Raw genomic sequence first — 12,728 nt, 5'->3', positions numbered from 1 at the left:
AAACTTCTTTTTTTTTGGTGGGGGGGGGGGGGGGGTGAACTATCCCTTTAAGTCATCTTGCGTTCCCCTTGTCGTAAAGCTATGTGGTTGCTAGGGTGTTTGGGTGGTTTCTAGGTGTTGGTTTACTGGGCTAAGTTGAAGAGTCCATTTGCAAGTCTGTGGCCAGTTGCATAAAGTCTTAAGAACTAGTCTGACAAACTAGCAGTAGTCTAGGAGTAATCAGTCTTACTTTTAGGATTCAAATTAGACCAATCTACATTTTACTGTAACTGGCATAAAAAAAAGTTATTGCCAGTCCTAAAGAAAAAAAACAATTAAATGACTGACTTGTAAGGCTAGTCAAAACGCAACCAGCCACTGGTTTCTAGATCTGGTTCAGGTACCTCCTTTAATTTCACCCAAAAATGGAAATTCTGTCATCATTTACTTATACCTAATTTGTTCCAAAAATTTCTTACATCTTTGGAACATAAAAAAAAGATATCCTTAAGAATGTACAACATTTTTTGTCCATACAATGAAAGTTATTGGGGGGTCCAAAATGACATAAGACCCCGTTGACTTCATTGCATGCACAAAATCGTAGCTCAAACAGGACGATTGTTAAAATCCCTAGCCCTAGGAATGAGCAATAAAAATTATCATGCCTGCCGTACCAAACACCAGTGATACAAACAAAAAAACAAACAAAAAAAAAACTTGCCTTACTTGTCAGACTATTTGTCTTGACACATAATGTTTGGAAATACTGTTTTATGAGCATTCGTCACATTCTCAGTCTTCCATTCCAAATATAAATGCCTGCAGAAAGCCACAGGAGATGGGCATTTGCATTAGGGTCATTGCTGTTAATAAGGCATAGAAACTTAGAAGAAAAGAAACAGCCCAACTCAAAGAGTACAGGAAAAAAACACACTCTTACCCATTAGCTACTGGCCTGGAATTAATAGAGACTGAATCACAGCCCAGGGGGACCGACTGATGCTAAACCAGTTTGAGTGATTCACTCAGCGCTCATGCATGCAGTAAAAGGTGAAAGAACTCATGTTTCGTCAGAAGAAATGTTTTGAGTTTTTGGGGAATTACTACAGAGACAAGCTTTAAATAATCCATGACCAACCAAAATTGACAAGAATATTTACACATATAAATATTCAAGATTATTGATTATTGAAAAGCATTCTCCGTTGCATATTTGATGAATTGTGTAGTTCTTTTCTTTATTTTTTTTAAGGAATTTATGTCTAAAATAATATTTGATATACTAATTTTCAGTTTTCCATTGAATGTGCAAACCTTCTCTGCTTAGGAATGACTCAAAAGCAAAGGCACATATATGTTTGCTCTGTATGTTCAGCATGTGAAGGGTTATGTTTGTTTCACAGCATTTCAGTGGCATTTGGAGTTAAAAGAAAGGTCACTGATGCCCTGGTAGGGCTTTCAGCATGGATCTTTCTCTGATTGACCTTTCAACGGTGGTGTTAGTTTCAGGATATTGAAAGTTTTCCCATGCAGCCCTGTTCCCTGTAGTTATCCGTAACCTTATCAGGAAACACGCTGGCTTGCATGACCAGCTCATAATCTGCTGTGTGGATTTACACCATGCTGATGGAAATTTGGAGCTTTGGTAATAATTTTAACGCAGTTGTAGTTCTTGGTGTTAAATTGGTAAGTTTAGACTGAATCCCACCACATTCTATGTTGTGAGTTAGTTTAGGTCATATCAGTTCTAGTTAGTTTTTGTGATTAATGCGATAGTTCATCCTTAAAGGAATAGTTCACCCAAAAATACAAATTTTCAAATCCAAGATGAGTTTGTACTTGTCATCACATGCTCACCAATTGATCCTCTGTAGTGAATGGGTGCTGTCAGAATGAGACTCCAAACAGCTGAAAAACATATCACTGTAATCCACAAGTAACCCACATGATTCCAAACCATCAGTTAATGCCATGTGAAGTGAAAAGCTACATGTTTATAATATACAAGGCTGGATTTACAAATGTAAATCAAGGCTGGATTTATATTTTAAACTTCAAAGTTTCTTCCGCAAAAATGTCCTCTATCCATAATATTGCTTTCTCCAGTGAAAAAGTCATTTTGTCTGAATCAGGAGAGAAATATGCACAGATCAAGCACCGTTTACAAGCGAAAACAGTCCAAAAACTATTCAAAACAGGGTGAGTAAATTTTCATTTTTGGGTGAACTATTCATTTAAATCAAAAATTTGTTGTGTTGTTTCAGACCTGTTTGACTTTCTGTCTTCTGTGGAACAACAAAAGAATTGTACTGGTCAAAAAAAAGATTCCAAAAGCACCACAGATGTATCATAATAGTGGTTCATACAACTGAAATCTCTTGATTCAAATCTTTTCCATGAATCATCTGAACCTGTTCTGAGCGTTTTGTTAATTAATCAGACATTAATACTTTTCTTACAAACATTGCAAATTGATTTTCAGTGAATTTGTATCAAATCACAGCCTTTGTGCTTAAGATCAAGCACAGAGGTCATCAAGGGATCAAATAAATTAGCAGATTGGCATATATTAAAAGAAAATATGCTGTGATGTTTTCATTCTGCTTTTCTGGAGGGTGGCAGGTTTCAAGCTTGATTTTTGTTTTTGTAAATGATTTACTGGAAGGATCTGAAAATTGACCTTGGCCTATTTTCGAAGGCACCAAGCCACAATAGAAAGGGAAGTGAAAATTGCATCATTCTTGAAACAGAGGTGTGTATCATAAATAATTCAATTCAATTCAAGTCAAGTTTATTTGTATAGCGCTTTTCACGATACAAATCGTTGCAAAGCAACTTTACAGCAAATTAAGTTTCTACAATATTTAGTGGTAGCTTATCAGTGGTGACTGTCAGTTAATATACATATGGCAGAAATGTATAATAGATAGAAATAATATATTGTATTTTTTCAGGTACACCATTTCCTATTATTAGAAATTATTTTTCCACTGCAGTTACGATTTTAAAATCAATGCAGACACTTAGTATCGTAAATAAGTAGTCTGCTTTATCTGGAAGTGTATTTGAGGTGGTTTGAATAAAAGGGAAGGGCGGGACTTGTTAATTCCCACACAATAGATTAGTGCTGAGTGACAGCTGTCTGGTAGATTGACAGCTGCTGAATGGAGCAAGAGATAATACTTTGATTCGAGCTCTATAATGCTGTGTGGACCTGTATGCTATGGCACCATCTGATTTCATCACTGTTCTCATTTAGTATGACTTCTAACATTTAGAGACAACTTAGCAGGGGATTCATTGATTTATGTGGTGGGCAGTCAAGTGAGAATACATCTGAATGTGCATATCTAATGCAACTGTTCTGTTTACAAGAGCATGTAACAGTTGTGAGTTTCTTTTATTAAGTCCTGGATTAAGTCTAATTGTAAATGCTCTGTTCACACTAATAGTTAATGCATTAATGATGTAGTCAGATTTTAGCATACTTTATCATGTTTTTTTTTTTTTTTACCAATAATGAGCAGGTAAAGATCCAGAACTAAATATTTAAAATAAAAGTGTAAATGATGCCTGTCGGATTTAGGATATATGCACTACATGAAAAGTAAGGTTTAAACGTAAAGGTCTTTTCACACCTAGACAAATTTTTGGTGCAGAAATTCACTGCTATATGCATTTTAAGAGTGCCACATTTAGCTTTGTATGGTGCAATACCATGAGTGAATTAAGTGTTGGTTACACTAGACTTTGAGCATGCTAAATTTCTTGAAATGGTTGTGATATGACATCATACGCTGTAGTGTCTTTTAAAAAAAATAAATAAAATCAGCATATAACCAATAATAAATACTAAATTAAAAAATATACGCTCTACTTCACCTTCCTGCAATGCTGCAAACCTGCAGCTTTAAAGTTTGTGTTCTTTTAATTCTGCTAAGAGGTCACGTGACGTATTGATCTTCTGTTAGACACACATTCAAACTTGAATTTTGGAAAGCAGCCTAATGAAAGACTTCTTCACATGAGCTTGCATTTCTGGTCTTCATCATTCTGGAATTTTACATAAGGGATATTACCCACAAATGTTCCCATACAAATTTCACAGCTGGTTTAAATTTGAATTTTTAACATGCAAATTCACAGTGTTTACCAATATAAAGCTGCTGGGTTTCAAGTGACCTCTGAGTAAATGGTGCTTCATGCATTGCGAAACTATTGACAATGGACAGTGTCTGCAAAATTTCACAAAAATATGACTGTGCCTTAATTTGCATGAGCGGCTGTTAGTACAGTATCTGTTCAGATCAACACAGACATTTGCATGCTGTCGGTGCAAATAAATAAATAAATACATTAATTAATTAATTAATTAATTAATTAATTAATTAATTACAAAAATGTATTCTAAAATATAATTATTAATTATGGAGAATGTTGGAAAAGTGTTCTCTCTTTTCAATCGCACTGCGAAAAACACTGGCCAGCCAATAAGATTTGTGCTTTTTGTCACATGCGGAGATGCTGCTGTTACATAAAATTTCAACTTAGTGGTGCTCACTAACAAACTATTTTGGTAATTGACAGTAAATAGCAGAGATCGAGAATCTCGAAATTCAATTCACATTTCTTTCAATTCATGTTTATTTGTATAATGTGTTTCATGATACACATCATTGCAATGCAGCTTCACAGAAAAAGAATGTTTCTACATTGCAGTTAAGAGCAATTTATCAGTGGTGACTATGTCAAAGTGATATCCATATGGCAGAGATGTACAGTTCTTTGATAGTACAAATCATGCAGTTAGTTAATGACATGCATTCAAACAGATGGTGAACATGATTAACAACAATGATTATATGTTGTGTTCATAATGATAGTAATGTAAGGACAATGTGGTAGTTTTGTATATCGGTTCAAGGTTGGTCATCTGAAGTCCTCGGAGGGTTGGCGTCATCTCTACTCAGGTGTTGGGTCATCTCAAATCTTCATAAGAGGCTGGATCCAGACTGAATCTTGTGTAATCTCTAGTTACCTTGGGATTCCCAGATAGAGAATAATTAGCGTAGCTACTGTTCATAACATTTCAAGCAAGGAATGATAATATGCATTTGATTAGATATAACTGGAGTACAAGGTTATTAGATGAATTATGTAAATGCTTGGCTTAAGAAATGTGTCTTTACTCTACATTTAAACAGAGAGAGTGTGTCTGAGCCCCGAACAATATGAGCAAGGCTGTTCCAGAGTTTAGGAGCCAAATGCGAAAAGGCTTAATCAAAATGAATAGAAGAAAATTATTGGTCATCCAATCTTTTATATCTTTAATACACTCTATTAGCTTAGACAATTTAGAAATTTCATTTGGTCTTGTTGAAATATATAGTTGAGTATCATCAGCATAACAATTTAAACTAATCTTTCTACTATTTTCTAATAATATTAACAAAGGGCCAGCAAAAACATGGCGACATGGCGGCAGCGGCAACAACAAAACTACAGCGAGAATAAAAGTTACGCCTTCTTTTTTTGCGTGAACATTTGGGTGGCGCTATGAAAATCTTCCCACATCGTGACGTAGACATGTGGGGGCGTGTTAGAACGAGCCGTTTTAGGTAGGCGTGGTTGACGCTTAACTTTTATAAAGAATATCTCTTTGGATTTGAGACTTTAGTCTTTGCAACTTTACAGATCTTCTTTATGCACCAAGAGCTTGTAACACTCCAAAGAGAAAGGCATCATATGACCCCTTTAAATGTGACTGTTTCTCTCCTCACAGGAAGAGGATATGCCAGAAGAAGTGAACATTGACGAGCTACTAGATCTACAAAGTGATGAAGAAAGGATGCAGAAGCTTAAGGTATCTGCTTTCTGAAACTACTGATGCGGTCACCTACTGGTCACCAGTATGTGGTTTTATTTAATTAGTTTAAAGGAACAGTTCCCCCTGAAATATGAATCATATGAACTACTTTTATGAGCAATTTCTTCTTCTTCTTAAATTTCTTCTTTTGTTTTCCACATAAGTTCGAAACCCATAGGGTTTTAGAAAAAAATGAATATATTTAAAGAACTATTCCGTTAACTAGCAAGATCTCTTTGGTTGCAAGAACAGAATCAAACCAGCATTAACCATCCAACCATTAAAAATACAATTTTCAGCAGGGACACGATCTGTGTCATGCTCTTTATTAAAATCTCTCTATTTCTGTTTCTTGTAGGACATTCTTCATACCTGTGGAAACAACACAGACGTATGTCACCTACCTCCCTTTTCTCTCCCTCCCTTCTGCTAATCATATGTTATAATTCTATCACACAATTTCCACACTTAGGTTTAGTGTTTTATCTTTAACGAAATAACCCCCTGCAAGTGTTTAAGTTTATTGTAGACATAAAAATGACTCACTGTCACGATGCAGGAAATAGTGAGTGTTAATGAATAGACAAAATTATTTGTCAAAACATGTTTGTGTTATGGGATAATACCCAGAAAAATAAAATATTTTTACTCCATGCTTTCTATAGCCAGATGATGTAGTTACAACAACCACTAGTAGGGGCTAAATGAGACATGCTAACCAGCTAAAACCTCTAGATCTGGGCTACAACCATTGCATCGTCCTTTGCTGCCCTCTGTTGACAAAATTGGAGAAGTTTATATTGACAAGTCGATACTTTTAAAAGCGATTCAGGTCTTATTTTTATAAGTTGCGTTGTTTTCAGTCAGATACTACTGACATATTTATCATGTCTTTAAAGATTCTTCTCTGATGGTGTGCTTTTCTCCATGTCTTCATCAGGTCTTCATCACAGAATTGGTGAATAAACTTCATGGTTTGCAGAAACAAGAAGATCTTCACAACAATGGGATTGAACATCCCCAGCTTCACATCTTCCCTGATTGCCAGGGCTCTCCTGACACTGAGAGAAACTGAGCACCTGCTCAAACATCTACATCTCTTCAGTCTCCTGTATTAAAAACGCTTCACATCAAGGCATCAGCAGCACATGTTGCTGTCTTTAATTTGTCAAATAACAAAACAAAAAAAGAAAGAAAAACCCTATAAACATATTTATGTAAAAATCTTGCCTAAAGCTCAGAGTAAAACACTCAGTGACTAACCACTGCATGGACCTATGACAAGTTGTCTTTATAATTTTTAAATTGTAAACAATTATAAATTTGTCTGTAATGGTTTGTTACAGTAGAAGTGATTTCACATAATGAACGTGTATTTGTTCATTTAAATAATTATTTCTACCTGATCCCTTAAAATTGCTTTCATTGGTATAACCCAATATAGTCAGGTTTATTTGATAATATAAAAAAAACTTATTTGGCTTTAGTAAAAAGTTAATTTAGCGAATTTTTAGGTCACCTGAGAAAACAATTTGTTCAGTGCATAACAGCCATTTTAAAGAGTTTTTCCTTTGAAATACTGACCCATGTAAAGGATTTTTCTCATGAAATTAGATTTTTATTTTATTTTGCTGAACCAATTAGTTTTTCCACAAATGGACCAAAGATTTTTGCAAGGTGCTTTTTCGATTTCAAATCAGTTACAGTAATTCCCTGTTGTGTTGTTTATGTATGTGGTTGGATTTTGCAGGATTAAATAATTTTTCAGGAAAAAGTCTTATATCAGTGCTGAATTTAATATGCTTCATTAAATTAAAACTGACAGCTTAAGCTTTTTTCCCAGTAGAAATGAAGGCTGATTTGTGACAAAATAATAAGGTATTGTTAATATGTTTGCTGCTACTATATGAACTACTCAAGCTGGTCAAATTTATTGTATGACTCCACATTTTGAATGAATTCTTGAGTTTTCCTCGTCTAGCTCTGTATTTAGTTTGTATAATTCACCAGTATGTTTGTTTGTACAGTGGCAGAGTGCCACGCTTTTTTTTCCCTTGCTTGTTTTACTTGTTTGTTTTATTTTGTATTTATAATGATGTGAAACTGAGCAAAAAAATAATAATGGGCTATTTATCTTTTGGTATCCCTTCATCTTAAATGAAACAAAAACACTCCAGCTAAAGAACACAGAAATAAATAATGCTGTATACAGCCCGTTATATCTTTATGAAATAAAATAATTATAAATCTACTGTATGTCTTCTGTTAATTATTATTATTATATTTACTAAAGTACTTATTATGCATAAATGTAAATAGTTTTGTGCTTGTATTTGATTTTGCAGGTTTGATTTTCTACCCTTTAATTTCACACACATAATCAAATTTAAATAATGACAGATTTATGAGTTTGTGTTTTTTTCTTTACGATAAATTAAGAAATTTCAGGATAAATTATGGATATATCTATCTAACAAAATATGTTGAGCTATCCTGTAAAAAAAATCTTCTCACCTTCTGAAAAAGACAGCAGAGGGCAGTAATGCATCTGTGCATAACAAGGATCTGTTTTAAGATATGTTGGTTACACAAGCTATTGTATATGTTATTGTATAACATAAATGTGTTTCACTTGACTTACAAACCATTTACTATTAAAAATCAGCACAGAAGATGTTTTATAATTTAATATCTTCACTGTAATAGTTTCATTCACGGACATTGGCATTCAGTTGCAGCTCTTATTCAGCTTTCATAAACAACTACTCAGTCAATCAATCAGCAGTATTGCTTGTTGAAAGATGGAAACACATGAATGGCAGTTTTTAACTCTGTACAAAGTTAACATTTTGTAAACACATGCTATATCAGAAGCATACCATGTCGACGGTGAGGCCTGTCAACAAAGGGATAAAAGAAACCAAGAGAAACATTGCTTTTCAGATAGAGCAGTGCAAATTCTTTCAAGCAGCAAAATCATGCTTGTTCCTATGATGTAAACAACATGAATAGCACTGATTACCACAGTGCTGATCAAAGCCTCTATAGATCCGTGGGTCTAATACAATGCTGAGTCTTGCTGTAAGAAAACAAACAAACTACCCCACGCAGAGACGGTGCAGGTGCACTCATTGACCCGGGCACAGCAACCCGGCAAGTCTGCCCTGCTTTTTTCAACCCATAAACACCTTCAGATGTGTTAGGACGTTTAGCATCAACAAACACTCTCCAGACAAAAGCCGAGCGGGACAGTGGACTCCTACACACTCAGATCTACTTCCCTCACACCACACACCAATGATGACCAATCATGTTAGTCAAAAGTACACATATCCATGCCAGTCAATAAATAAATAAACAGAAAACTACTGTACTGCATCCACGCTTCTCAGAGTAATCAATGGAGCCATAGTGCCCATGATCCCAGAGGCCCAAGAGGTGGTGGGGGAAGCTCGGAGCTGGTGGAAAGGAAAGGGGATGGCCGGCTTCCTGAGGAAAAAGCATCATCTTTTGCGCTCCAAAACAACTGAGTGACCATAGCTAGCCCCGGGCTTCGGACGCACTTTCAGTTGGACGGCAGCACATGTATAGTTAGCTACTCTCCGAGTTGGACACTTACAGTAACTGCCTGACAAACTAACACACAAACACATACACAGATACAAAACCTCTGGGACACTGGAATGTCCCTGCTCTGAGTCTTTTAGGGATTTACCATCGCTTCACTGTCAAACAAGGTAAGAAGACAAACAAGGTTTTCTGGTTTGACAGGGCTTTCTGACTTTTCATAGGGTCAAAATTGCTGAAATGACAAGTGGAGGCACGTTTTGTACTTTAATAATAGTAGTTTAAATGTCATGGGGTTCAGCTGTTTCTCTTGGGTGCAGAAGGTTATTCTGATGTTGTGGTGAGCTGAGTGGATGTTGTGTAGGTCTCGGTGCCAATGATATGCCAAGTATACTTCAGTCTTCATACTTTTTGTACGCTTCCTGTATATACAAAACTGGAAAGTGGTTTTGATCTTTATGACTGTGGAATATGACTAAGTACATCTTGATTTATTTAGCATCGTCTATGTTATGATGTTCACATGTGTCAGGTACTGATTCTTATGAAATCACTTTCTCTGGACATCTCGTCTCAAAACAGTGGACAGAAATCAAAGATAGAGGTCTTTGTAATCAGCTGGGTTTCAACTAGTTTCACTTCAGATTTGGCTTTGAACATCAAGTGGGGACCTAACTGATACTAAAAATGTTAAACAATAACAAGAACAACAAAAATCCCCAAAATCAAACTGTCAAAATGTTTTCATGTTACCTTGAATTGCATAGGCCTAACAATATGCAAAATTAATTTGCATTTAAATGACACGGAAAACTGTGTTTTTGTTTTTCTTAAATAAACAACAAAAGAAGTATGAATTTATTTGAATAATAAGTGAACTGTTTTTTAATTTAGTCTGGCTTATATGTTCTTTGACCTTGTGTAGTTTTGTTCTCTTTTGAGGATTTGTGTGTTTGTTTGTTTCCACAAAGGCAGCTGCCTTATTTGAATAGTTTCTGCTAGTTCTCAAATGAATATGCCATAGAACGGTGGTTCTCAGTTGGGGGCCGGGGCCCACTAGGGGGCATCAGCAAACTTCCAGGTAATATTATGTAATATAACCAAAATTATTTAAATTACATCATCTTAATTAAAATGATAAAAACACTCAAATTAAAGATGTTCAACATCATACTGTCATAATATTTTTTTTATTTAACATTCATTATATAACAAAACCAGATAAAAAAATGTAATATAAGTTGAGAGAAGAAAAACAAAAGCTGTCCATTTCAAAAAGTGCTTATATATAACATGTGTATAACATGTACAACTGATGTGTACCATCAACATTGACTTTTTGAAAGGATAATTAATGCCCCAGCGACAGCTTTTGTACTTTTTTTCTGAGCATGTTCAAGTGAGTGAAAACAACACCTGTGCCAAGAGTAAACAGACAATGCTGATGATAGAAAACACATGTACAGCAATAACATGACAACCATAAAACCCTGGGATAGACAAAGCCATGCCATAATCAATCTTTCCTCAAATGCTGACTGATATCTTCCCCCACAAACCTCTTAAATTAGCTTTAACCTGACCCGCTCAATGTAAAAGGTTACACTTGTGACGTCAATCCAGTCCATTCCCGCTTGCAGATGCCCACACTACACCGAAACAGAATCAGGATGCTACCAGCTAAAATGGGCCCTATAAAGGATAACCCCTGTTCCTCTGCTGGCATCCACCACGCTGGAGCATGTCAGTAAGGCTGCGGCTGATTGCTCGCTGTGGTCAGGGCTGCTGTTCTAGTGGTATGACATAGAGCACTTCTCTCAGCACAGATGCAGAGGGCTTTTCCTGTGGTCCATATGGAGCACCATTGCAGGATGCAGGCAGGCTCTGATTGGACCATACCCCGCTGACCCTTAACTAAGGTGCCAGCAAGAAGTTGCATAATAGTGGTGACAAACAGGGATGTGACTGTGAGCACACCACTTTGGGAGAGAAACCAAGAATAGTGTGTTGTACTGTAATCACAGTAGGACTTTACATTTAGCAATGGACAGACATTTGAGCCCCTTTTAAAAACAGTTGTAGTGTCTTTATTTAAACACATTTAAAAAATAATGTAAATGATATAATTATAATATTTTTCACTATTTATAATTATTGAAATAAATAAATATGTATGTCTCATTTAAATACACAAGTTTTGCAGATTTGAAAATATTGTGAACTATGCAATTAAAATCAGTTTTTAACACTACTTATAATTATTATAATTTAAAAATATGTAATTTTTGTAATGTAAAAGTATACCATTTAAATAAATTACTAAATAAATAAATATGCATGTCTAACTGTACACTTAATGACGGGTAAAAATGTACACAATGTAATTATTATAACACATTATTTCATTATTATAATAAAATATACTATTTTATATTAAATAAATAAATAATATAGATATAAAATAATAACAGATATATAATAGAATAAATAATAAAAAGAAAATATTTTACACATAATACTTTATAAATATTTATAATAATTGTATTTTTACCGGTATATATGGGTCATTATAAATTATATTTTATAAATAAATAAATACTTTATAATCTGATACTTTTTAAATAAATAAATAAATAAATATAAAATAATAAGAGATAAATAATATAATAAATCATAGAAATTAAATATTTTACACATATTTATAATAATTGTATTTTTACCAGTATGGGTCTTTATAAATGATATACAAACATGTGATATTAGATTTTAAAAAGAGGATCCCTCACAAAGGGATCATCATGTTTGGTCAAACAAACATTTTACAAAAATCAATCTGAAAAACACAAAATGTTGCTAAAGCACATCAAATAAAACATGGGCCAGATTTTGTATCAATTGGGCTGTTGAGAAATATTTGAAACGTTGCCAAGGTGAACATCGTAGGCAGAACAGGAGCAAAGGATGCACCAACAAACACACGACAATGACAAAGTTAATGTTATGTGGTGCTATTTCCTGCTCCCCAAGCCAAGAATTCACCCCAGTTTGCAGATTCTCTTTATACAGTGCCTCTTTATTTAGTTCTCGTCTTAGATGTGGCGCCAATTGTGGTTTCCTGATGTGCGTTTTGCCCCCTGACAATCAACAGGAACAAGTATGTGATGTCCTTGTTCGGTTTCAACTGAAAAATATAGCATGCATCTTATAATTGATTAGCAGGGAGGTCAAGGTGGACATGAGAAAGTGCATCCAGAAGATAAGTGAGTAGCTGCAAAAGCAAAAAAAAAAAAAAAAAAAAAGAAAAAAGATGTTT

General features: G+C 34.7%; 1 protein-coding gene and 1 pseudogene across 2 annotated transcripts in view; both read left to right on the top strand.

Moving 5' to 3' along the window:
- Positions 1-7,047, top strand: part of LOC107657554 (protein phosphatase 1 regulatory subunit 14A-like) — a 12,162-nt gene extending 5,115 nt beyond the window's left edge. The window contains exons 2-4 of one of the 2 annotated variants that reach the window (XM_016445692.1): positions 5,765-5,845; positions 6,207-6,239; positions 6,789-7,047. In XM_016445692.1, coding sequence (XP_016301178.1) covers positions 5,765-5,845; positions 6,207-6,239; positions 6,789-6,923 — 249 coding nt within the window. In that variant the 3' untranslated portion in view covers positions 6,924-7,047. The remainder of the gene's footprint in view (positions 1-5,764; positions 5,846-6,206; positions 6,240-6,788) is intronic. The other variant, XM_016445693.1, reaches the window with a different exon arrangement.
- A 2,384-nt stretch (positions 7,048-9,431) lies between these two features.
- LOC107657552 (tumor necrosis factor alpha-induced protein 2-like) overlaps positions 9,432-12,728 on the top strand; it is a 30,218-nt pseudogene continuing 26,921 nt past the window's right edge.

This window comes from Sinocyclocheilus anshuiensis, unplaced genomic scaffold, assembly GCF_001515605.1.
Source record: "Sinocyclocheilus anshuiensis isolate Anshui unplaced genomic scaffold, SAMN03320099.WGS_v1.1 scaffold255, whole genome shotgun sequence".
In the NCBI taxonomy this organism is placed as follows: Eukaryota; Metazoa; Chordata; class Actinopteri; order Cypriniformes; family Cyprinidae; genus Sinocyclocheilus; species Sinocyclocheilus anshuiensis.
Note: the sequence above shows the minus strand (reverse complement) of the source record. Positions and strands in the feature narration are given on the sequence as shown.